Raw genomic sequence first — 27,388 nt, forward strand, 5'->3', positions numbered from 1 at the left:
CCAATAGGTTGACGAAGGTAATATCTAAGATAAGTGCATATAGATCAATCTGGTTTTATTCCAAATACCGTATTTATCAGTGTATAACACGCACTTTTTACCCCTTAAAATTAGGGGAAAATCGTGGGTGCGTGTTATACGCCGAACCGCTGCCTCCGAGGGTAAGGAGGGACCGAGCACCGCCGAAATACACAGAGCCGAGTGTACTGTGTACTCGGCTAGGCTCAGCTCCACTCGCAGTTATGCTCAGTCTCACCTCCTAGCCTTTACGTCCCGCCATTTGGACCAGTGTCATGTCCATCACAGGGTTGGGGCAAGGGGCGGGACTGGGCGGGACTGCGAAACGAGACGAATACACAGGACATCCGGCTCTGTCTATCTCGGCGGCGCAATAATTAAAAAAATCATGCTGCAATTTTGGGCAAGGCTGCAGATGGACACTGGGGAAGGCTGCAGATGGACACTGGGGAAGGCTGCAGATGGACACTGGGCAAGGCTGCAGATGGACACTGGGCAAGGCGGCATATGGACACTGGGCAAGGCTGCAGATGGACAGTGGGCAAGGCTGCAGATGGACACTGGGCAAGGCTGCATTGATGGGCAATTAAAATGTAAGTTTTTGTTCCTTAAACTTCCTGTCTAAAAGTTTCTTTCCTTAAACTTCCCTCCTAAACTTGGGGTGCGTGTTATACGCCGGCGCGTGTTATACGCCACTAAATACGGTACATCTATTGCAGTGAATATAAAGAGTCTATTTCTCAACCTGCAGGTCCCGTCTGAAAATTTGGGCAATAGATCTATATTATCTCTTGATGCAGCAAAAGCTTTTGATAGTGTAGAATGGGATTATTTATGGCATTGCTTAGCAAAATTTGGTTTTGGAGCTCAGTTTATAAGTTGGATGCAACTTCTTTATGCTGCACCGGTGGCATGGGTACAGGTAAATGGTCATATATCGGCTCCTTTTCCACTGCAACAAGAAACAAGACAAGGATGTCCATTATCACCTTTACTCTTTGCACTGACATTGGAACTGTTAGCTGCCTCTATTCGCCAACCATCGAATATTATTGGGTTTCATAGATCCTTAGGAGAGGATAAGATTGCCCTATATGCAGATGATACACTTTTATTTTTGGGAGACACACTATCCTCTTTGAAGGCAGTGATGTTTCTAATTAATATATATGGCTCATTCTCAGGCTTTACAATTAACTGGGATAAGTCAGTTATTTTACCTGTAGACCCCCTGGTGACCAATCTGCCAAATTCAGCCTCCCAAATAACTGTAGTATCTACATTTAAATAGTTAGGCGTACAAGTCACGTATCAAGTAAATACATATGTGGAGAGGAATTTAGTCCCATTATTTAAGTGATTTAAGCAAGTGGGAAAAATTTGGAGTAAACTCCTTTTAACGATAGTAGGTAGAGCAAATTTGATAAAAATGATATGGATGCCACAGTTATTATATCTGTTGCATAACTATCCAGTATGGCTCCCTCTGAAATTTTTTAAACAAATAGACACCCTGTTCAGAGAACTTATTTGGAGATATAAACATCCCCAGATTAGACTGGAAATTTTGCAGTTGCCTAAAGATGAGGGAGGTCTGGCTGTTCCGAATGCCAGATTGTATTATCTGGTATCCCAACTGCAGCAATTAAATGGATGGAATGTTATAGATTATGAGGATCCCATACAGCAAATTATACTCTCTCAGCTGCCGATAGATCCACCGGTACAGCTAATAGTAGCTTATCATTTCTACAGTAAACTTAGTTATTCTACTTTTAATTTAATACTTAAGATATGGACTACTATTCAAAAGGATACTGAATATGAGGGATACATTCAATACACACCTATATGGAACAATTTGCAATTGCCTGAGGTTGCAAAGCTTGAAAATTTTGATTATGGAAGAAGGCTGGAATTTAGCTTCTTTGTCAATTTTTTGACAATGAGGTTTTGCAACCATATGATAAACTGGCAGAAAGATATAATTTACCTAATAAATCATTTTTTCATCAATTTTAACTTTGGCAGTATCTGTAAAACACTCTAAACAGGGACTTATAGGGAGCATATATTCTTCTCTCCAAACAACAGTTAGAACTAATCCACAAGTGAACAGCTTTGGGCGGTGGTGTAGGGATCTAGAGACACTTTGGGACGAAGAGTGGGAACAAGCTCTGAAGAATCTATTTGAAGTATTCTTATCTTCCTTACAATACTTAACTCAGTTATTTATTATTCATAGATCCCACTATACCCCTTTAAAAATACACTCTTGGGGTAAAGCAGACACCCCAAACTGTCCAAGGTGTTCTACTGATACAGTTACACTTATACATATGTTGTGGCGATGTCCTAAACTGCATCACTACTGGGAGGGTGTTTTGATATTTTAAATTCGCTATGTTTCACACAAATTCACTTTGAACCAAAAATAGCTTTGCTAGGGATTATAGCGGAAGGCACCAACCCAGCTGAAATGCATGTGATGTGGCTGAGAACTATGTATATGGCCTGTAAAATTATACTACAAAAATGGATATCAAAATTTCGGCCAACAATAGATAAATTAGGATTAATCGCCCTAATCCATTGAAGACGAGAGGAATTGGCATATAAACATAGGAGGAGATCTAAAAAATTCTTAAAAATTTGGCATTGGTGGCTAGTCTCCAACTTGTCTGAACAATCAGTTGAGTGAATTAATGATACTGAAGAAAGCTAATAATGATACAAGAGGGGGATAAGCATAAGTATATATATTACATTAAGGAGTATTAATGAGAAGAATGGTCTTGAGTGAAGAAAGAAGCGTAGTCTGGTGGGTGCAATTAGGCAAAATAGGAAATGTGCTTTTTTTATTTTTTTGGGGGGGAGGTGTGATGGAGGGTGGGTTTGTGGGAAATGTATGTGTATTTTTTTTACTTTTGCATCTTGTTATTTTATGAAAAAAACTATAAAAGATTATCGGATTGAAAAAAAGAAGTTCTGGAATAAATTACTACATTGAAATTGTAGTTTTCCTGGAATAATACAAGGCCCTTATAAAGATCTATAGTATTCCAAATAATGGATGACCTGAAAGTGATATTGGGAAACTGGTATCACAGTGGAATCACCACAGCTCACAGACGTACAGAGACATTTGTCTATATTAGGCTCTGCTCACACCTGAGCGTTTTGAAATAGAGGGCAGAATTATTTCTTAATAGCACCCCAAACGCAGTGTGATTTTGCCACAATAAATATTTGATGAAATTATGAATCTTGAGGCCCAACACTCAATTCACAGAAGATTGAACATCAATCTGGTAGAACTTTGAAAAGGTATGAACAGAGGACGAGGTGGCAGCCTTACAAAGCTGGGCTACAGAGGCCTGGTGCCGAAATACCAAGGAAACTCATAACAATCTTGTGGAATGTGGACGTAAAAGAGCAAGAGGTGATTTGTCCTCGAGAATGTAAGCTCTAAAAATCAGATTTCTTATCCACCTCGTGATGGTAGACTTGAAAACGGGGTATCCCTTGCAAGGACAAAAAGACAGGAAAAATAGGAAATCTGTCTGTCTCATCAAAGCTGTAGCTTTGAGGTAGATTCTAATGGCTCTGACTACGTCCAGGCAATGAAGAGAGATTTCCTTTGGATGCTTTGCAACAGGGCATAGGGAAGGTAGGACTTCTTGAGGTGTAAAACAACCTTGTCTTTGTGAAGTAGGAGGGAGGGCCCCTTACAAGAATAAGCTGCCAACTCAGACATGTCAAACAGATGTGATAGCAACCAAAAAAGCTACTTTGTGGGAGAGGTCATCTAAGCACATATCCCTGATGGGTTTTAAGAGTGGTTTCTGCAGGGCAGAGAGAACCAAGTTGAAACCCCAAGGAAGCAAAGGTTTTGCAATGGGGACTTAATGTGAGATACATCTTAAAGAAAAGTGTTTACAAGGGAGAACAAAGCCAGAGATCTTTGAAAACCTGTCCTTTCAGAGTGCTTAAGGCCATGTTCTGGTGAAGACCTGCTTGTAGGAAGGCCAGAATGCGAGGGCACAGAGTAATCTCTGCCATTGAAGTTCCTGTGGTAACACCAGGGAAAAAAGCATTTCCAGGTACAATAGAAGATCTTCCTGAAAGTGGCTTTTCTTGCTTTTAGCAAGGCAGGACTAACAGACTCAGAGACCCCTCTATCTTTTAAGGCCTGGACTTCAACAGCCATGCCGTTGAAGCCAGAGACTGAGAAGCAAGATGAAATAGAAGGCCCTAAAACAGCAGATCTGTAGTAGTAGTTTGCGTACCAGTTTCTTATGGGCTAGTTTGATGCAACGAGAATCACTGTTTTCCTCTCTTGCTCTATCTTTTTGAGCAGATGAGGCAAAATTCATTGGTTTCCACAGGTGACCGTGTTCCCTGGACTGTGAGGGACTGGTGCACACCTCCCCAGTCTAAAAGACTGGCATCTGTTGTTATCACTTTCCAGTGATAAGGAAAAAAAAGACTTCTCTATTGTTAAGGCTGGGCTAGACAGCAGCATTAGCAGACCGAGAGAAGGACCGTGCTTGTTCCAGGTTGACAAGATATTGTGTTGGAGAGGTCTTGAATGAAATTGGGCAAATGGGAAGGAGTCTACTATGAGGCCTAAAACTTTCATGGAGAATCTCATTATCGTATGTCTTGACCTCAATTCTCGAGCGTGGGCTCTGAGAAAAATAATTTTCTTTTGACCTCAATTCTCGAGCGTGGGCTCTGAGAAAAAGAATTTTCTTTTTTTGCAAAGAGAACCTTTGTTTGAGACGTCTCCAGGACCAGACTTACGTATTCCAGGCAAAGACAAGGTTAAAGAGCAGATTTTTTTTTTAATTGATCACCCAACCAAAAGCAAGGATCATCCTGATTGTCCTGTGAACGTTTGCCGACAACTACAAGGGAGATGAGACCTTCAAGAGCAGGTCATCTAGACGACATGTGACCTGGATACCCTGAGTTCTGAGAAGGGCAAGAAGAGGTGCTATGATCTTTGTGCATACTCTGAAAGCAAAGGATAGGCGAAAAGGCAGTGTGACAAACTGGAAGTAATTGGCCCTGCAAAGTGCAGAAAGTTCTCATGAGGTGGATAAATGTGAACATGCAGACAGGTATCTTGAATGTCTACAGATGTATTTGTTAGGGGATGTTAAGTCTAGAATTTTGCAAATCTGTCTTTGGTTTAAAAGAAGAAAGCAGTAAGGGGTTGGAATTTTGAACTCAGCGGCAAGGAGAGACAGAATAGAGTAAAACTTTGCAACATATCTCTTTGACAAAAGTCAATCAAGCAATTGAATTCTGTTGGAAAAGAATTGTATATATAACTATATACAGTATACCACAGCGTGAACAAACCCAAATGTAGTAAAATAAAGTGCTAATACTATGCACAGAACATGTAAACAGAAAAAAGAGTGAAAAAATATAAATTAGTGAAAGTTTATTTACATTTATTTATTTACATTTAATTATATTTTTATTTACATTTTTTTTCATTTTTTAATTTTCATGATTTATATTTATTATATATATTTTCTATTTAATTTGTATTCATTTTTTATTTAATTACATTATTTATATTTATATTATATGTATTTTTAGTTTCACCAGTTTTGACCACATTAATGTGTTTGGAATGTATCACATTCATTGATTGTTTTAGTTATACAATATCTGTCAGGGATTTTTAAGTATCCAGCTGTATTAATGCTGTTAACACGTCTGCTTATAAGGAAGTGTTCCTGTCTGGGTGTATTTAAAGCGGAGTGCACCCAGGGGAAATGAGGTCATGGCCATGTGAGAGGGTTTAGCCCACGCATTACGTTTTAAAATCCTGTGAATGAGGAAGTGTTCCTGTTTGGGTGCATGTGAGGCTGAATACAGGGAAATGAGGTCACGGTCATGTGAATGGGCGGAGTCCGCACATGGCTATTTTTTTCACTGTGATGCCGGGAGTCTTGGTCTTTGATAACGCCCTGTGGGAGTGGCGAAACGCGTCAGTCGCAGACTACGGCACTGCAGTGAAATCACGTCCAACTTATGTTTGAATGCAGCTAAGGTTGTGAGAGAACGTGCTGCTTCTTGGAACGAGTGGACTGTCTGTTAATACTACATTCTTTCGTTTTTACCATCGAACATTGTAAGCTTGAATTTTATTGAATAAACAAGATGTACTACACTATGTGGGCTCTCTCTCCATATGTCCGAGTTTGGTACAGCACAGGAACAATAGTATCTTGGAGTTGGCGTCCCATCACCCTGCTCACCAGATTAAGCCTGTTTGACCCACAATGCAGTACTGCTTGAGGGGTCCATTGGATCTGGTGAGTGCAACCACTTAGGGGGGGGAGGGTGTGTGTGGAGCACGTTACCATTTATGTGAATACTTACTATTGCAGCACTTTGGGAATTCTCAGCACAGGAGCACTTGTGAAGGAGGCTTTGAAATTGGAACCTTATTCATGCAATTTTGCACATTTATTTGAACTTTAAATGGCCACATGCTTGTTCACTAATTTATATTTTTTCACTCTTTTTTCAGTTTACATGTTTTGTGCACAGTATTAGCACTTTATTTTACTACATTTGGGTTTGTTCGTGCTTTGGTATATATAATTATGTATACAATTCTTTTCCATATGTTTGACTTTTGTCATGCACAGCTGCGGCAAGTTTAATCCCAATTTTACACGTAGCGCAGGTGATTGATGGTTTAATAATAAATTGAATTCTGTTGAGTGGGGACCACACACCAATAAAAATGTTGCCGGTCCCTGCAGAAACAGTTCATTCAATGCATGCCCGGATTTAGTTCTATGTGTTAGCAGAGACATGCCGCATGCAGCAAACCTGCAATTCTAATCAATTTTGTCACCTTCAGGCCAATACAGTGTAACAGGGCATATAAGAATGCCTGAACAGATTAACAAATATTCTCTGAGGTAAAACTGCTCACAAATGCTGTATCTATTTTCATTGTGTATTTAGTATAGGCCAGGAGTTCAGGCACAGCATAAGTGTAGGGCCTACATGATGGGGTTTGACCAGGAAGGCTATAGTAAGGTAGGGGTTAAAAATAAATTCAGTTAGTAGGAGGGATAATTATTAAGTATTACCTCATTGGAGGATATTAGGGTGGGGCAGGGTGTGGATAGGGTGGTCCTAAGTGGTTCCTAGGTGAGAGACGACCCTCTAGTATCACTTGGACCAGAGGGCAGCAACGGACAAGATTCTCCCGCCCTCCTGCCCCATTTTGCTGTGGTAGGCAATGGGGTGTTATTTAGTTCCGTTCTGTTAGTGTTATCAGATAGACAGGGATTGCACGGTGTCGTAGCAGCAGGCAGAGGTCGTACGGTTTTTGAAGGCGGGAATGGTTACGTTCTTTGGTATGGGTGTACCTGCCCTAATAAGGGCAGAAGTAATAAGTGGTGGGGCAGTTGGCTGTATCAGCTGGTGAATTTGCCAAACAATTGTCCCTGAGCTGGCGTAAGTTGCGGCTGGGGGCCGTGGAAAGGCAAGGTGGTGCCAGATACAGTTAGTTGGTCAGTCAAGGGTGCCTTCAAAAATAACAGGCAGTTACATTCAGTCAGAGAGGTTATGGTATGTTTTTTCTGTTTATTACTGTTTTTTATATTATGTAATAAAGTGGTTTTATGGTTGGTTATTGTAATAAAGGGCTGCTATGGCCATTTAAACCAAAAGAAGTATGTCTGTTTTGAATTATTTAAATAAGGTAAGGTGGTATTTGGGTAAGTGGCATAACAGCCGGTACTTGGGCAACACCCCAGGCAAGCTGTTTGACTGGAGTTACCCTATCAGATAAGAGGTTTGGCAGCTAAACATTTTGGGCTTCAGTTTGCAGAAAGCCTTTTTTGTGCTCATTTAAATGATATAAGTATTATTTTTCTATCTGGTGGTTGGTATGAATTTTAAACAGGGTTTTTTATCTTATCTTTGTTGTTATGCTTGCTTGCCCATGCATATGGCACACTCTGTTATTTTAAGTATTTGATAAAGCAACCCCATAAACATATACAAGACAAATAAGCCAAACACATTACAAAATATCTCACTAGGGACGAGTTTGAAATTGTTTAGAATCAGGTTTGGGTGCAATCCCAAAAGCCAGCTGTCATTCCTGGTTCAGTGAGTTGCAGGCAGGGGATTCATTGCCATGCATCTGATGTTACAAATGGGCACGGATGCTCATGACAGCATTGAGCTAATAGGACTATATGGCTATTAGGTCAATGATGTCATGAGCATCTCCACCCCTTTTGTAAGGTCAGATGCATGCTGGGGAATTTTAATTTAATCTGAAAGGCCACCCTAATGTACATATACAGAAATCAAAAACCCACCTTCACAATAATGCACCACAGCGCACAGTTGAATAATCTGCGTGCTGTGGAGCATTTCTTGTGCAAGCAATAGTGTGAATTGGCACAAAGTTTCTGTACTATTACAACAAACAACAAATCATATTCCAGTTTTCACTATCTACCATTTTTAAGTCCAAGTTTGAATTAAATGTGGTGCCATGAGGCAATACAAACTACTTAAGGCAGTTTTTGCTTCAGGCACATTAGTTCCCAAAGAAGATGCTTGAGAAGTTGTCCATATAAGCAAACTAAAGACCGAGGTACATGGGCACACAGCTTTGCAGGAGCAGTTGCATCATGAAGCTTAGTGTTTGATTCTGGGTCTGAGTTCAGTTGTTCCAGGGAGCTGCTACATACATAGCTATTCACCTCTTTACATAAGCGCTATGCACAGAGATTCTAGACAAGATACTCATGAAACATTTTAACTTTCATGTCTGCTATCCTAAGGTAATGAGTTGGTTTAATGCTGCTTGTATGGTCCGTTAAACCCTGAGTGGTGTGTGACCTGAATGAAGATGGACACCTGCATTAGCACTGAACTCCAGTGAAAAGAACCTGTCCTTGGCGTCCCTTTGTACCCTGCAGCAGCCATGCTCCACATGGAGGTGAGTATACCTGCATTCAAACTATGCTTGACATTGCTATAAACAAAAAATATACATATTCCACATAACAATCTCTATTTTTAATTTCCAGTTTACCTTTGAATGCAGTTTCCAGTTCGGGTTCCTCTTGCTTGGTATCGGTTTTATTCTGCCCAACCTTGTGAGTTGCTTTCCTTGCCTCAGTCCTTATGGGTCCCCTCCCCCTCTTGTTCCTCTTTTTCCTCCTTCCTCTTCCAGTCTTATGGGATAAATCAGCAACCTGACTCCAAACTGGATGTTTTTCTTTTTCTGGGTGTTTTTTTGTTTCATTAGATGGAATCTCAACATTTTCTGTTGCAGTGTCCCCTTCTTTTTCCCCTTCCTTTTGTATCCTTGATGTCTCCTGGCCATCTGCCCATGTTCTGCCTTTCCTGGTCAGCGAAGATTCTCTTGAATCACAGACCTCCGGCAGAGTGTCCAGTGGCTGTTTAGCTTCTTTAGGTGACTGTTTTGTAAAGTCCGGCTGAGATTCACTTTGACAACTATCTGCAGAACTGGAATTATTAGTTGTAGATGTTTCTGTTTGTTTTTCTACAGGTAGTTGCAAACTGTCTCCAGTTGGAATTCTTTGGCAATCAGAAGCATCTCCAGTGCCTTCTATAGAAAGCAATTTCTCTCTTTCCTTAAGGCTATCAACTTTTAAAGAACATTCTTTAAGTGTCTCTGATAAGCGGTCCTCTTCCTGAGAACCTTTTCTGCTGACAGATCTCTCAGTAATCCAAGAAGGTGCCCTGTTTTCCTCTGAACAGTCTTTATCAACCCATAACTGTCTTTCAGAAGAACCCCAAACCCGTGTCTGAGGAATTATGTCTCTCTCTTGCCTTTGAAGGAGATCCAAACCTTTTCTCCACTCAGCCAACACATCAGTCTCATTGGAATAACTTGTTGTCTCAACATCCCAGTAATTCTGTCCCTCTGCTGCAGACTGTGCTTGGTCTTCAGCTTCTCCTGTGCAAAATCTGTCTTCCCATGTCTCCTGGGATCTTCCCTTTAAAGTGCTCAAAGAACCTACCTTTCCTGGCTTCTTCTGATGCAGCCATGCCTGGTGTCCTTTCTTTTTACCTTTTCTACTTGGGGCAGTCTTGGCTCGTGATGCCCATGTGTCTCTGGGACTTTCAACTTTTACTACTAATTCTGCATGTGGTGGGCTGAGTTCAACATACTCCCCCTCTACTGAGTCTGTCACTAAGCCAGAGACGGGGGAAATAGCACCATCTCTCCAGCCCATAGTCTCATTTTGATTATTTGAAAATGACAATTGAGCACCAATTTTGGGGTCCACCAAATCTCCTATGGCAATTCCTCCATCACCAGGGCTTCTGTATTCTAGTGGTGGCATTAGAGGCCCTGGAGTGCATTTCCTTCCTACAATGAAGCCTTCTTTGTGAATGAAACGGGGATAAATTATTTCAGACCATGGTAGACGAAGGACCTTTTCCTCTACGGCTGCTAGACAGTTCTCAAGACGCACAGTACTACGGTCTTTATTGATACTGTTAAGCCATTCAGCAGAAAAGAGAAATGAATGAGAAGATTCAGGCACCACAATCTCCTGGACACCACTTCCATCTTGAGAAAGGCACTTTAGTACAAGTCTTGGAGAACATTCCAAGTATGGCACCACTTGCAAGTAGAAATCCCCATTTTTCAGAAAGTGCCAAGGAAGGGATGACAGCTGAATGAGGACCTTCTCACCGAGGCAAAGTGGCCAGCCTTCATGGAAGAAGAGAAACCCACTGTACTGAGACTGGGAAAAAAAGAGTATTATCAGGGATTAAAATAAACAGAAGATGTAAAAGAATGCAGTAATAAAAGACAACACATAGACAAGTACAAATGCAACAAGTTTAAAGCAATTTACAGTGCTGTTGAGTTCCCTCTCTAATCACCTACCAGTCCGAATAAATATTAACAAAATATCAAATGTAACAAAATCATTTAAAGGTCACAACTTAACAATCAACTGAAAAAAACTAAAGTACACTAACAAATTAATGATTCTAGTTAAACAGGGATGCTTGTTATCAGGGGCTGTTATAATACTAAAAAGATCACGCCAGTCCACAGTAATCTTTTTAACATAGAATTCAAACCAAAGAAAAAATAGGTAGTATAGATACAGACATCATATATATATATATATATATATATATATATATATATATATATATATATATATATATATATATATATATATATATATATATATTTTTTTTTTTTTTTCCCTTACAGGTCTTAACATTTTTAGAATTCAGGGAGGGAATATTAAGCCCTGGTTTAACAAACACCAGAGCTTTAATAATAGTTCTGTGATTTTTTTTTTTTTACTTATTTACAGGATGAAATGGTCACATCTTGAAAAATGCGACTGAAAAGGGATTTCTTTATTTTGGAATACTGAGATATCAGCTCCTTTCCAACCTTAAAAATGCATGCCTCTTGATGGGCCTACACTTCTGATGGGCAATTGTCTCCATTTGAAATGGTTGTTTCGTAGTTATATGGTTGCTGCCATATTGAAAACCATTACTGAGTGCCACCCCATTAGTGCCCAGCTAGCTGATATGTCTTGGATGGAATTATCTCTCAACAAAGTTAAATCATTCACAGCCACATCTGTGGTTATAAAAGGATTCCTCAGGGTCCATTTACACCATTGTGGTGTATTAGCACACGCTCATTATATGTCACATTACCATGCCTTATGCCACACATTAATGTCCATTGAGGAAGCCCATTTATTTGAATGAACTACCAAACACACCAAAAAAAGCACGTCTAATTTTTAGCAGCACACTGCACCACAAAACATGTCCGTTGGCATGGTGTGTTGGTAAGCCATTCAAAATGAATGGCACTGCATTACACCAATGCACGTAAGGTTGGGAGTATTAAAGTGGAACTTCAGACTAAAAACTTTTTTTTAGTTTTTCACAGAGTGAGGAAGAGGTGGAAACTTCTCATTAGGAGCTATACATTCATTACTTGTCCTAGCAGCCACTGTCACCAAGACAAAATGTGGTTGTAAATTCTAAATTTTATAGCTGACACCGAAACAAGAGGTGATGGGAAACCTTTTAATAGGGAAACCTGTTCAAGCGACAGTTATCAAAGCTATTTTCCCCTTTGGTGAGAGTTCTTATGTCTCAGGGACGGAATGTGAGGGAAGTTCTTGATGGGTTTTCAAAGACAACAAATAAAACAGTTATGCTCACTTTAGCTGAAACATAAAAATAGGCTCCTCTGGAGTTCTGCTTAAATATTTACTGGACTGGGTTTTCTAAGAATTACTGTAGAGTGAAGTGAGACTTACACATGCCTGATGTTGTACATTTTGCAGAATTCTCTTGGCTGGTATGAGGAATTCAAAGGTATATCTGAGAGGATCCTCACGATAAGTCCTCTCTAGTACTGAGAACACCTGGGTCAGAAGAGTCGGAGCGGTCACTTCAAAGGGAGGGTACAGGGATGACAGAGTGCTCTGTAAGCAATCCTCCACTGACTGAGGGGTCTGAAAAACATAAAAGTTTCACCAATCACCCTTTATACAGACAAAATCGATACATTTTAGGAGATACACTTAAACTTTCACATTATCACAGTAGGGAACATAAAAAGCTATTCAATATAAAAAGAAGATCTCCTCACAGATTCCTTTGGAAGCAAAAATACAGTCTAAAGCCTCGTACTCACAATCGGATTTTCGACAGGGAATTGTGTGATGACAGACTGTTTGCCTAAAATCCGACTGTTAGTACGCTCCTTTAGACAATTGTTGTCCAACTTTCGGCCAACAAATGTTGGTTGGCAGGCTAGTAAATTTTCGGAGGACAATGGTCTGTTGTCAGATTTTCGTATCGTGTGTACACAAGTCTGTCACACAAAAGTCCAAAGTACAAGCAAGCATGCCTCGGAATCAATGCTCACCAAACACGACATTAGCAGAAGGTGCCCAAGGGGTGGCGCTCAAGAGCTGAAATTCCACGTAGTGTGTCACTACATTAGTGTTTGTTGGCCGACAATTGTGTGCCATTAGTATGCAATGCAAAATCCAGGCACATGCCCTTCAGACAAAAGTCTGACGCTTTGTCTGCCGAAAATCCGATCTTGTGTACGAGGCTTAAGGCTTCATGGCTTAAAAAACGTTGCTTCTACAGGAGTTTTGTGTTCTGCCTGTAGAAACTACTCAATGTTATCCTATGTGTCCATGCACATTAGGACGTTAAGAGGCATATTTTGAGTTTAACGTTTAGAGGCAGAAAAAAAAACTCTTCTGGTTTGCATTTCTGATTGGAGCTTGGAGGCAGAAAAAACGTAAAACTCTCCTAAACTCGTCTAAACTTTGTACAAAAAATGAGCGTTTTTACTCCTGAGAGAACAGACGTTTTTTAAGCCCAGTGAGCATTGAGCCTAAGGCCTCATGCACATTTGAGCTAAAAAACTCTGGTTTTACAGGCGTCCAAGTTTTAGTTTTATGCCTCTACATACCCCTCCATGTTAACCTATATGTCCATTCACACATAGGAGTTTAGAGGCAGCAAAAAAAAAAAAAGACTTTTACGTTCAGGAGAGGCGCTTTAAACTCAATAGCGCCTAAATGTGCATTAACTCTGGATGCATTTAGGCACCTATAGAACGTATTAACACCAGACATGGGAACGAGCATGCAATAACGCAGCTTTTTATTGCGTGTCTGCTGCTGCTAAACTCCTGTAGGGGAAAAGAAGCATCATTTACAGTGGTCTAGTGGGTAGCACTCTCGCCTAGCAGTAAGAAGGGTCGCTGGTTCGAATCCCAACCACGACGCTACCTGCCTGGAGTTTGCATGTTCTCCCTGTGCCTGCGTGGGTTTCCTCCGGGTACTCCGGTTTCCTCCCACACTCCAAAGACATGCTGGTAGGTTAATTGGATCCTGTCTAAATTGTCCCTAGTATGTATGAATGTGAGTTAGGGACCTTAGATTGTAAGCTCCTTGAGGGTAGGGACTGATGTGAATGTACAATGTATATGTAAAGCGCTGCATAAATTGACAGCGCTATACAAGTACCTGAAATAAATAATTAAAATCATTAGAATATAGTGTACATGAAGCCTATGAGATTCGGAGGCTAGCTGCAGGTCCAAGGACTGCACCAAGATCTGGAAGCTGCATATTACAGGGGCCCCAGTGGTGAAAGATGGTTGCCAAATTCACCAATGTATAAATGAAAATGAAGCTGTTCCTTTAGGCAGCCAAAATTATTTTGATTACAGTACATTAAAGAAATGTTCCCCTTAGGAATATATGTAGGACCATTTATAAAAACCCCTCCACGAAGCACAGCAACATAAAGGAAAAGCATTGCAGCTGAAGGTTGCTAGTGGCTTATCGTATACGTTTACTGGCAGTCTTTATTAAATATGAAAGAGAGTAAAGCAGACCATACACTGATGAATCTGTGAAAATTCAAGCCATGGGTGGTCCTGCAAACAACACTCTACTCAACTTCAACTGAAAAATGAAAGCTGCCAGGGGGAATGTTGGCTGAACAATGACTTTATCCTATCAGATACAGTCATTATTTTGGTATACAGGCAAATGTAGGTGTTGTGGATGCTTGAATGTAATAGCTGACAATGGCTGGATGAGAAAAATCTATGTGTATATATGCCCAGCCTTATACAGGCCATACATAGATCCAATTCCTAACAAATTTTCTTTCGAAAATCAGACATTTTGTGCATTTTGTGATCCGATGATGCCAGTATTGGATTTAGAAATTTGATCAACCAAGCCTTCAATTTCACTTCATGTTGCTACAGAAAATAATTTTCGTGGCTGAGAATCTTCTTCTCTTTCCAGGAATTTTCTTTTCTTGCACCAATGCTGATTTCTTTTTCAGTTATAACTCTCGGATGATTCTCCCATCATTGATTAGAAAATCGTTTGTTTTTCAAAAAATTTCCAACATGCCTGATCACTCAAATTCAAAGTCGAAAATCGGCCATTGCTGCAGTCCACTAATGGTGTGAAATTCAAACAAAAATTATTAGAAATTCGACCCATGTATTTGGCTTTATGGCCCGTACACACTAGAAGAAAATCGGGTGAACATTTTCATTTGAGGGAGGATTGTACGATTTTCGGGAACTTTGGACGACCAATTCTGACCTTCTGAACGAAAATTTCCGAATGGACAAACGCCAACATTTTTATCGTACAGGAACAGAATGAACGATTTTCCTTTTAATGTGTCCTGTTTTCGTACGAGAAAAATCATAAACAAAAGACTGTGCATGATCAGAAACAACAAATAAAAAAAAAAAAGCCTTTGTCGTACGAGAATTTTCTTACATTATTTCTATCCTCGGTTCCGACTTGCTGTGAAACATCAAGGAAAACCGGCTGACCGTTCGCCGGTTTTTCTCATACTGTGTACAGGGCATAAGTCCCTGATGATGTTGCCGATGCTTATGAGGGAGCTTTGGCTGTTCAAACAGGGGGCCTTGTAGTACTGTATGTCACAGCCTAGCTAAGTGGAAAACCCCTTCCGAATACTCTTAAGCCAGCCATAGATGGCTCGAGTCTCAGCCAGTTCAGCACTCCCAGTTTAATCCATGTATGGGCAGTCTGATTTTACCCAAGTTGATTCATCAATCGACTTGATCAATCAATCAATTTCTGGCATGCGATTATTGCCAGCACCTATAGCTACTAGCAGTAATCACTGTGTTTTCCCGGCAGGGATGGCTCCCAGTGCCCCCCACCAAGAAAACACAATAGCTCTGCAGGAGGGACTCCCCTATCAACACTGACTGTGATACTGGGGGAAATCAAGCGATTTTCTTTCCTGCAATCCGTAGTTGCAGGAAATAAAATTGCACCACCTATGTTCTAGCCAACTGTTTGCCATTATTCGGTCATGTCTACTGTTTTACAAGAATATGTGGAGGTGTCTGCCCAAAACTGTAACTTGGTAGTTCACTGAGTAACCACTCCTACCCAAAGATAATTGCCAAAGATTCTGACAGTGGCTGCCCATCCATAGGGGGCGCACGGGCACCCCCCCATCAATGCGTTCAGCCCCCTAACCTACATGCGGTGCGCCGGACACATGGATTCCAATGGAGGTTTTGTTTTTTAAGCATGTTTTAAGAACCTGAGGCTCCAATTGGCTTCAAAAAAGGGTGGGCTCAGGGCACAGAGTACTGCGCCTCGAGCCAACCCACTTATGTGACAATAGCAAATTATTATTCGCTATTGTCTTCTTGAGTCTCCTCCTGGCAATTCAGGACGCAGTTCCTAAGACCCGATTGGCCAGGGAGTCTTAGGATTCCTGGCCAATCGGGTCTCAGTCAGGACCCACTTCCTGTTGTGCCTGAAGGAGAAGCAATGGCCCCTGGAGTGAGGAGCTGCAGCCCGGATCCATATCTGCCTGATCTGCCTCCTTCCTAAGATAAGGAGGCCTCTGATCGCCGCCACATTCCCGTCTGTCTCCCGCAAGGAGGATCACTGTATTTCTGTCCGTCTCCCACTGGGGGGGGGGGGTAGCCGAATTCCCGTCTGTCGCCCGCGGAGGGGGGGTTGGCGTTGGTTCGAGCACCAGCCACCACTGGATTCTGATAAATTCTATCTGAAACTGATGCACTACTAACATTATGTAGCAATTTTGCTTCTACCTATCTCATTCATGGCTTTATACAAAGATTTTTATAGCATAAAGGCCACGGCGACTTGTGCCCTGAATGTGGCAAAAGCTCAAGAGAATTGTGACTCCTATAGCAATAGCCATCCAGGACTGGCTTAGCTGACTGCCAAGTCAACTGATGCAAAGTTGATACTAAATACATTCTTTAGGCAGCTCATGCAATAAGGCTAGGTTCACATTTCAGCTGTTCTGCATGCTGTGTTTGCAAGGACACAGCATTCTGATAATGGGATCTGCAAGCACAGAGCAGACAGGGTTAATTAATAGTAAACATAATTCCATAATCCCCTCCTTAAAGTATAACTAAAGGCAAAACTTTTATTTTAGTTTTGGATAGAGTGGAGAGGGATTAGAATGCTTGTCAGATTTATTATTGTCCGTGTCTCTGTTAAGGAGATTCATCCCCTCTATTTGTCCTGTTTACCGTTAGTTAAACGGTTAAAAAAAAAAAAAGTGAGAGTAAAAGAAAATCCCAAATTTTGGGTTGTCCCCAGAAAAGTAATAGAGGGGAAATCTTCCAATGGGGACACTAGTTCTGGTGACCTGGGGCTCCCCAAGGAATTCCCTTAATTTGCAGGGATTTCCTCTCACTTCCTGTTTGGCTATGGGACAGGAAGTAAAGGGAAATCTCCCGAAATGGGACACAGATGGTGAAAAAAAAAAAAATCAGACAGGGGTTATAACCCTCCCCTTGCTTTATCCAAAATGAAATAATAAATTGCCTATAGTTCTACTTTAACACTAGAAGGCGAAAGCTGGGTAGTATTTTTAAGTGAGTAAAAAGGTAAGCAGCATTTTGTAAGTATTTTATCATGCCTTGTGAATGGAAACATGTAATAAATAGACAGTGGGTGTTTTTCCAATTTGGCTGCAAAAGTGGAATCACACTTTAGTTTGTTCCCTGCAGAGGTTGTGCTATTTTTTTTTTTTCCTTTAGCTAGTCCACAATATGCAGTTTGTCCTAAGGAGTCAGAACTTTTGCACACAGCTGTAAACAGTTATAGAGTGAATGGTGTAAGTTCAGCGTAGTGTATGAGCAGAGATTTGTGTATGGAAAGACGTCAGAATAAACTGTAATTGGACCTCCTGTGTGTGAGGCTGACTTTTGTATATTTAGAGAAACTTGCCTTGGGATCAAATTCTGCTTGCTTGTAGCACTGGTGTCTGAGTCCTCCCACCCGGCCCAGCTGTTTCCTGTTTCTATCTTGGCCACCAAAGCCCTAGCTTTTGTCCAAGTTTCAGTGAACTACTGAACGGGACTTAAAGAAACACTTTTGGATGCAAAATTAACTGGCGGGAGTCAAAAATCTCTCACCACAGACCGTAACATGTGAAAAGTTTCCGCTTTCAGCTTCATGGACCTAAGGCACTACTATTTCTTTTTAACAGTTTTTCCAGTCAATGGCAGTGGACAAGTCCGACAATGATTTCATGTGGAATGTTCTAAAATTTGCTAAACTGCTGTCTGGGTTTGAACCACTTAGCAAAGACTAAAGCCTCGTACACACACTTGGATTTTCGACAGGGAATTGTAGGGTGACAGACTGCCTAAAATCCGATCGTTAGTACGCTCCATCAGACAATTGTTGGCCAACTTTCCGTCAACAAATGTTGGCTGGCAGGCTAGTAAATTTTCGACAGACAACGGTCTGTTGTCAGATTTTTGTATCGCGTGAACACAAGTCCGTCACACAAAAGTCCAAAGTACAAACATGCATGCTCAGAATCAATGTTCACCAAACACGACATTAGCAGAAGGTGCCCAAAGGGTGGCGCTCAAGAGCTAAAATTCCATGTAGTACGTCACTACGTTCGTGTTTGTTGGCAAGCAGGTGAAGCCACAATTTTAACCAATGTATGACCAGCTTAAAGCAGAACTTCGAGCAGGTACCTGGTTTTGCCCCCCCCCCCCACACACACACACACACTTTGCGTCACAGGTCCCAGAAGGCTGCGGGAGCATTCACAAAGCACACCGCCACTTGGGCATTTGCAGTGGGAAGCCGGCTGTGAAGCTGCAAGGAGACACAACAGGCTTCCCACACACACTCGCCCGACCACAAAGTCACGCAACTTTCAATGCAACTTTGGAGTTACGGCTTTGATATGACTTTTTACACTGTGGCACTGAAGTTGTATCAAAGTTGGACCAAAGTAGAGCAGGAACCTTTTCTAAAGTCGGACAGATTTGTGTAGTATCAGTTAAGACGGCTCTCATAGGGAGAGTTGGGCTGACTTGTGAGAGTTGGGGTCTCACAAGTCAGAACCTATGTCACATCAGTGTGAACCAGGCCTAAAGATGCCGGCGCCGGGGACCCCAGGACCGGTGAAGAACCGGCCCAGGTGAGGACAGCGCTGGACCCATGTCTGTTCATTAAGTCAGCAGTTACAGTATTTGTTTTTTTGTCCCTAGGATGAAGAAACGCTTTAATTGCAGCCATATACAGTACTACCCAATATACACTAAAAGTTCTAGCGTTGCATTGCGAACCATAACAGGCTAGTGCAGTGGGAATGGCATGAAATGGTTATGTTATACAATCAATTAAGATGTAAATAGCACTTGGCAGAGTTTAAATCCCATATATATGTATGTATATCCATTCAGTATCTATTTATCATGCGGATAAGTGTCCTGTCCAAGATTCAAAGGGGGCAGAGCACACTGCTTTTTACAGGATACTACTGTGGGCAAAGGGGGCAGGGGACACTGCTATGGGGGCAGAGGACACTGCTATGGGGGCAGAGGACACTTTGTTGGGGGTACAGGGCACTACTGTGGGGGGAGGGGGCAGAAGACACTACAGTGGGAGGGTCATGTGAAGGGGACAAAGGACACTGCTATGGGGGCAGAGGACACTGCTATGGGGGCAGAGGACACTTTGTTGGGGGTACAGGGCACTACTGTGGGGGGAGGGGGCAGAAGACACTACAGTGGGAGGGTCATGTGAAGGGGACAGAGGACACTGCTTTGGAGGGGGGGTTATGTGAAGGGGTAGAGGATACTGCGCTGGGGAGGGAGGGTACAGGATACTACTGTGGGGGGAGGAGGGAAGAAGACACTATAGCGGGGGAGGGAGGGTGTGAAGGGGGCAGAAGACACTGCATGGGGGGGTACAGGACACTGAGGTGAGGGGAGGGGAGCAGAGAATACTACAGAAGGGGGGGGTGATGTGAAGGGGGCAGAGGACACTGCATTGGTGGGAGGGGTACAGGACACTACCGTGGGGGAGGAGGGGAGTAGGACACTGCTATGGGGGGCAGAGGACACTGCTTTGAGGGGATATAGAAAACTACTGTGGGGCAGAAGACATTACAGTGGAGGGGGGTTGATGTAAAGGGGGCAGAGAACACTGCATGGGGGGGAGAAGGGTGAGGAGGACGCTGCTATAGTGGGTAGAGGACACTACAGTGGGGGGGGGGGGGGGCAAAGGACACTGCAGTGTGGGGAGTGATGTAAAGGAGCAGAGGACACTGTGCTGGGGAGGGGGGGGTACAGGGCACTACTGGAGGGGATAGGGGCAGAGGATACTGCTATGGGGAGCAGAGGACACTACAATGGGTGGGTGATGTGAAGGGGGCAGAAGACACTGCATGGGGGGGGTAGAGGACACTACAGTGGGGGGAGGGGGGCAGAGGACACTACAGTGTGGGGAGTGGTGTAAAGGGGCAGAGGATAGTGCTTTGAGGGGGTACAGGGCACTACTGGGGGGAGGGGGGCAGAGGATACTGCTATGGGGGGCAGAGGACACTACAATGGGAGGGTGATGTGAAGGGGGCAGAGGACACTGCTTTGGTGGGGGGGGGGGTACAGGGCACTACTGTGAGGGGAGGGGGGCAGAGGACACTACAATGGGAGGGTGATGTGAGGGGGCAGAGGACACTGCTTTGGGGGGGGGGGGGTACAGGGCACTACTGTGAGGGGAGGGGGGGCAGAGGACACTACAATGGGAGTGTGAAGTGAAGGGGCAGAGGACACTGCTATGGAGGGGAGCAGAGGACACTTCTATGGGGGGGTGATGTGAAGGGGGGCAGAGGACACTACTATGACATACTATGTGTTCTCCGTGCCATGTTTTTATTGGGAGCTTGATAGATTTTTTTTTATGGGTGCCGCCTAGCCCTCCCCCAGGGATCTCTGATTTCCTCCATGTTGTCCAGGTAGAGATTAACCTCGGAAAGTTTGCGTACCACTGTTATAGAAAATGCTATTCTAATTGGTCTTACAATCTAATATACCTATAGCCGTTGTGTATACACAATCGTGAGGTCAAACTGGGCAGAAGCCGACTTGTACCTTGTATCTTTCTGTCTGCAAGAAACTTGTGTCAGGGTTGGACAAAAAGTCAAGGTCCTGACATTGCTACGCAGAGTGCTAACCACTAAGCCATGTCTATTTTCCAGCTAGAGCCTGCCCCACAAAACTGAAGAAGAAGCAACTCATCACCACCAAGCCAAGGGACTGTAGGCTGGATCTCTGTGGAGAACATCAGAAGCTTAGCCCCTAAAGATGTAAAATGGACTTTGAGTCACTTTACAAGTTTGCCTGAATACATTCCTGACATGTCACTAACACTAACATGATGACACACTCCCTATATTTGCTCCCCCGCTGATCAGACTGCAACATTGTAACTAGCAAGGTAAGAGGCTGAAGTAGGGGGCTGATCTGTGTCAGACATTTGTACACACAGACAAAAATAGCACAAGGACCGATATTTAAATGTCTTTGTGATCTTTGAGCCAACATCTCAGACCAGAAAGTAGATGATGACCCTGAATGATGTCTGAACAAAGTTGGGGCTGTCCTTCAGAAAAGAAAAGAATATAAAGGCATTGTTGGGATGAATGTTGTGAACCCAGAAATAGGCAATAAATACCTGTTTTACACTTATTACATAAGCATGAATGAAAAAAATAATATCTGATCCTAGATCCATTTAAAGATATGTTCTTTCAATATGTAGAAACAAAATAGACAAAGGACATATGCTACAGCGAGGGAAAAAAGTATTTGATCCCCTGCTGATTTTGTACATTTGCCCACTGACAAAAAAATGATCAGTCTATAATTTTAATGGTAGGTTTATTTTAACAGTGAGAGACAGAATAACAACAAAAATATCCAGAAAAACGCAGTTCAAAAAAGTTATAAATTGATTTGCATTTTAATGAGTGAAATAAGTATTTGATCACCTATCGATCAGCAAGATTTCTGGCTCCCAGGTGTCTTCTATACAGGTAACGGGCTGAGATCAGGAGCACTCTCTTAAAGGGAGTGCTCCTAATGTCAGCTTGTTACTCGTATAAAAGACATCTGTCCACAAAAGCAATCAGATTCCAATCTCTCCACCATGGCCAAGACCAAAGTGCTCTCCAAGGATGTCAGGGATAAGATTGTAGACCTACACAAGACTGGAATGGGCTACAAGACTATCACCAAGCAGCTTGGTGAGAGGGTGACAACAGATGGTGCGATTATTAGCAAATGGAGGAAACACAAAATAACTGTCAATCTCCCTCTGTCTGGGGCTCCATGCAAGATCTCACCTCGTGGAGTTTCAATGATCATAAGAATGGTGAGGAATCAGCCCAGAAGTAAACAGGAGAATCTTGTCAATGATCTCAATGACTCTGGGGCCATAGTCACCAAGTAAACAATTGGTAACACACAACGCCATGAAGGACTGAAATCCTGCAGGGCCTGCAAGGTCCACCTGCTCAAGAAAGCACACGTACAGGCCTGTCTGAAGTTTGCTAATGAACATCTGAATGATTCAGAGGAGAACTGGGTGAAAGTGTTGTGGTCAGATGAGTCCAAAATCGAGCTCTTTGGCATCAGCTCAACTCGTTGTGTTTTGAGGAGGAGGAATGCTGCCTATGACCCCAAGAACATCATCCCCACCATCAAACATGGAGGTGGAAACATTTTGCTTTGGGGGCGACCACTTCACCGCATCAAAGGGACGATGGACAGGGCCATTTACCGGTAAATCTTGGGTGAGAACCTCCTTCCCTCAGCCAGGGCATTGAAAATGGGTCGTGGATGGGTATTCCAGCATGACAATGACCCAAAACACGCAGCCAAGGCAACAAAGGAGTCGCACAAGAAGAAGCACATTAAGGTCCTGGAGTGGCCTAGCCAGTCTCCAGACCTTAATCCTATAGAAAATATGTGGAGGGAACTGAAGGTTCGAGTTACCAAACATCAGCCTCGAAACCTTAATGACTTGGTGAATATCTGCAAAGAGGAGTGGGACTAAATCCCTCCTGAGATGTGTGCAAACCTGGTGACCAACTACAAGAAACATCTGACCTCTGTGATTGCCAACAAGGGTTTTGCCACCAAGTACTAAGTCATGTTTTGCGAAGGGGTCAAATACTTATTTCCCTCATTAAAATGCAAATCAATTTATAACTTTTTTGAAATGCGCTTTTCTGGACTTCTGCTTGCCGACCAGCCGCCGTTATTATACTGTGGCAGGTTGGCATGGCTGCGCGAATCCGGCGTAGGTGTACGTTGGCCGCTTTAAGAGCTATAGGGGGTGTGTGCTACCGCCGGAGTCGATGCTCATGGCCGGCAGCCGCAATGTCCGCCCGTGATCGCTCCTCAGAGAGCTAGAACGGGGATCTGTCAGTGTAAACTGACAGATCCCCGTTCTGTCAGGGAAGTAGAGTGAGATCTGTTGTTCCTAGTAATCAGGAACAGCGATCTCTCTCTCTACTCCCAGTCAGTCCATTCCCCCCACAGAGAGAAACACCTCCCTAGGGAACACTTAACCCCTTCATCGCCCCCTAGTGTTAACCCCTTCCCTGCCAGTGACATTTATACAGTATTCAGAGGCTATTTTTAGCTCTGATCGCTGTATAAATGTCAATGGTGCCAAAAAAGTGTCAAAAGTGTCCGATCTGTCCACCGCAATGTCGCAGTCCTGCTAAAAATCGCTCATCATCACCATTACTAGGTTAATTGGATCCTGTCTAAATTGCCCCTAGTATATGAATGTGAGTTAGGGACCTTAGATTGTAAGCTCCTTGAGGGTAGGGACTGATGTGAATGTACAAAGTATATGTAAAGAGCTGCGTAAATTGACGGCGCTATATAAGTAAATAAAATTAAAAAAAAAAAAATTACTAGTAAAAAAAAAATTTATAATAAAAATGCCATAATTATATCCCCTAATTTTGTAGACACTATAAATTTTGCACAAACCAAACAATATACTCTTATTGCCATTTTTTTTTTTTTTTTTACCAAAAATATGAAGAAGAATACATATTGGCCTAAACTGACAAAGAAACTTGTTTTTTTTTTTTTTAAATTTGGGGGATATTTATTATAGCAAAAAGTAAAAAATGTTGTTTTTGTTTTTTTAAATGTCACTTTTTTTTTTTGTTTATAGCGCAAAAAATAAAAACCGCAGAGGTGATCAAATACCACCAAAAGAAAGCTCTATTTGTGGGGGAAAAAAGGACGTCAATTTTGTTTGTACAACGTCGCATGATCATGCAATTATCAGTTAAACCGTCGCAGTGCAGTATTGAAAAAATGGCCTGGTCATTAATGGAGTAAATCCTTCTGGGGCTGAAGTGGTTAATCTGTCTCTCACTGTTAAAATAAACCTACCATTAAAATTATAGACTGATCATTTCTTTGTCAGTGGGCAAATGTACAAAAATCAGATGGGGATCAAATACTTTTTTCCCTCACTGTACATCAGATGTGTTTTACCTAAACCTTTATGTCTGTGCTGCTTGACACCTACAAGGAAACTAAGTTGGTAGAGTTCTGCTTTAAGAATAAGAAAACACAAAGCAGTGTATCCTGTACTTGGAATTTATGTCAGTATTCAGCATGTATGTCTGTGTGTGTCCTTTCTCAGCCATAACACCAGCTGCAAATCATTAAATGTATGAGATCACTTCTTCCTGTAGAGAGAGACACAGGGAGAAAGAGACAGAGCGTGAGAGATCACTTCTTCCTATATAGAGGATGGGGGGGGGGGGGCAGCTAGAGAAAGAGGAGAGAGTGAGAAGAGAGAGAGGAGATCACTTGTTTATCTGGGGGTGGGAGAATGACAGAGAGAGAGAGAGAGAGAGAGAGAGAGGAGGCAGAGAGAGAAGAGATCACAGTCCTTGCAGGAGGGGGGGGGGGGGGGGAGAGGAGACATAGGAGAGAGTAGACAGAGAGAAAATAAGAGGAGGCAGATGGTGAGAAGACAAAGAAAATAGAGATAAATGACAGATATAGAAGAGAGGGGAAGCAGAGACAGAGGAGAGAGGGGAAGCAGGGACAGAGGAGAGAGGGGACGCAGAGACAGAGGAGAGAGGGGAGGCAGAGACAGAGGAGAGAGGGGAGGCAGAGACAGAGGAGAGAGGGGACACAGAGACAGAGGAGAGAGGGAGGCAGAGACAGAGGAGAGAGGGGAGGCAGAGACAGGAGAGAGGGGACGCAGAGACAGAGGAGAGAGGGGACGCTGAGACAGAGGACAGAGGGGACGCAGAGACAGAGGAGAGAGGGGAGGCAGAGACAGAGGAGGAGAGGGGACACAGAGACAGAGGAGAGAGGGGAGGCAGAGACAGAGGAGAGAGGGGAGGCAGAGACAGGAGAGAGGGGACGCAGAGACAGAGGAGAGAGGGGACGCTGAGACAGAGGACAGAGGGGACGCAGAGACAGAGGAGAGAGGGGAGGCAGAGACAGAGGAGAGAGGGGACGCAGAGACAGAGGAGAGAGGGGAGGCAGAGACAGAGGAGAGAGGGGACGCAGAGACAGAGGAGAGAGGGGAGACAGAGACAGAGGAGAGAGAGGAGGCAGAGACAGAGGAGAGAGGGGAGGAAGAGACAGAGGAAAGAGGGGACGCAGAGACAGAGGAGAGAGGGGACGCAGAGACAGAGGAGAGAGGGGAGACAGAGACAGAGGAGAGAGAGGAGCAGAGACAGAGGAGAGAGGGGAGGAAGAGACAGAGGAAAGAGGGGACGCAGAGACAGAGGAGAGAGGGGACGCAGAGACAGAGGAGAGAGGGGAGGCAGAGACAGGGGAGAGAGGGGAGGCAGAGACAGAGGAGAGAGGGGACGCAGAGACAGAGGAGAGAGGGGAGGCAGAGACAGAGGAGAGAGGGGACGCAGAGACAGAGGAGAGAGGGGAGGCAAGAGACAGAGGAGAGAGGGGACGCAGAGACAGAGGAGAGAGGGGACTCAGAGACAGAGGAAAGAGGGGAGGCAGAGACAGAGGAGAGAGGGGACGCAGAGACAGAGGAGAGAGTGGACGCAGAGACAGAGGAGAGAGGGGAGGCAGAGACAGGGGAGAGAGGGGAGGCAGAGACAGAGGAGAGAGGGGACGCAGAGACAGAGGAGAGAGGAGAGGCAGAGACAGAGGAGAGAGGAGAGGCAGAGACAGAGGAGAGAGGGGACGCAGAGACAGAGGAGACAGGGGAGGCAGAGACAGAGGAAAGAGGGGAGGCAGAGACAGAGGAGAGAGGGGACGCAGAGACAGAGGAGAGATGGGGACGCAGAGACAGAGGAGAGAGGGGAGGCAGAGACAGGGGAGAGAGGGGAGGCAGAGACAGAGGAGAGAGGGGACGAAGAGACAGAGGAGAGAGGGGACGCAGAGACAGAGGAGAGAGGGGAGGCAGAGACAGAGGAGAGAGGGGACGCAGAGACAGAGGAGAGAGGGGAGGCAGAGACAGAGGAGAGAGGGGACGCAGAGACAGAGGAGAGAGGGGACGCAGAGACAGAGGAGAGAGGGGAGGCAGAGACAGGGGAGAGAGGGGAGGCAGAGACAGAGGAGAGAGGGGACGCAGAGACAGAGGAGAGAGGGGACGCAGAGACAGAGGAGAGAGGGGGCGCAGAGACAGAGGAGAGAGGGGAGGCAGAGACAGAGAGAGAGGGGAGGCAGAGACAGAGGAGAGAGGGGACGCAGATACAGAGGAGAGAGGGGAGGCAGAGACAGAGTAGAGAGGGGACGCAGAGACAGAGGAGAGAGGGGACGCAGAGACAGAGGAGAGAGGGGACGCAAAGACAGAGGAGAGAGGGGAGGCAGAGACAGAGGAGAGAGGGGAGGCAGAGACAGAGGAGAGAGGGGACGCAGAGACAGAGGAGAGAGGGGACGCAGAGACAGAAGAGGGAACGCAGAGACAGAAGAGAGAACGCAGAGACAGAAGAGAGAGGGGACGCAGAGACAGAAGAGGGAACGCAGAGACAGAAGAGAGAACGCAGAGACAGAAGAGAGAGGGGACGCAGAGACAGAAGAGAGAGGGGAGGCAGAAACAGAGGAGAGAGGGGGCGCAGAGACAGAGGAGAGAGGGGACGCAGAGACAGACGAGAGAGGGGACGCAGAGACAGAGGAGAGAGGGGACGCAGAGACAGAAGAGGGAACGCAGAGACAGAAGAGAGAGGGGATGCAGAGACAGAGGAGAGAGGGGACGCAGAGACAGAGGAGAGAGGGGACGCAGAGACAGAGGAGAGAGGGGACGCAGAGACAGAGGAGAGAGGGGACGCAGAGGAGAGGCAGAGACAGAGGAGAGAGGGGACGCAGAGACAGAAGAGAGGTGGGACGCAGAGACAGAGGAGAGAGGGGACGCAGAGACAGAGGAGAGAGGGACGCAGAGACAGAAGACAGAGTGGACGCAGAGAAAGAGGA

At 44.0% G+C, this 27,388-nt stretch overlaps 1 protein-coding gene across 2 annotated transcripts in view; it reads right to left on the reverse strand.

Annotated features, from left to right (window-relative positions):
• The window catches only part of ARHGEF40 (Rho guanine nucleotide exchange factor 40), a 151,382-nt gene that overhangs the window by 92,354 nt on the left and 31,640 nt on the right, over positions 1-27,388 (reverse strand). For both annotated transcript variants that reach the window (XM_073631216.1, XM_073631206.1), the window contains exons 2-3: positions 12,375-12,572; positions 9,119-10,808 (exon numbers count right to left, since the gene is read on the reverse strand). In XM_073631216.1, coding sequence (XP_073487317.1) covers positions 9,119-10,808; positions 12,375-12,572 — 1,888 coding nt within the window. The remainder of the gene's footprint in view (positions 1-9,118; positions 10,809-12,374; positions 12,573-27,388) is intronic.

Source organism: Aquarana catesbeiana, linkage group LG01 (assembly GCF_042186555.1).
Source record: "Aquarana catesbeiana isolate 2022-GZ linkage group LG01, ASM4218655v1, whole genome shotgun sequence".
Taxonomy (NCBI): domain Eukaryota; kingdom Metazoa; phylum Chordata; class Amphibia; order Anura; family Ranidae; genus Aquarana; species Aquarana catesbeiana.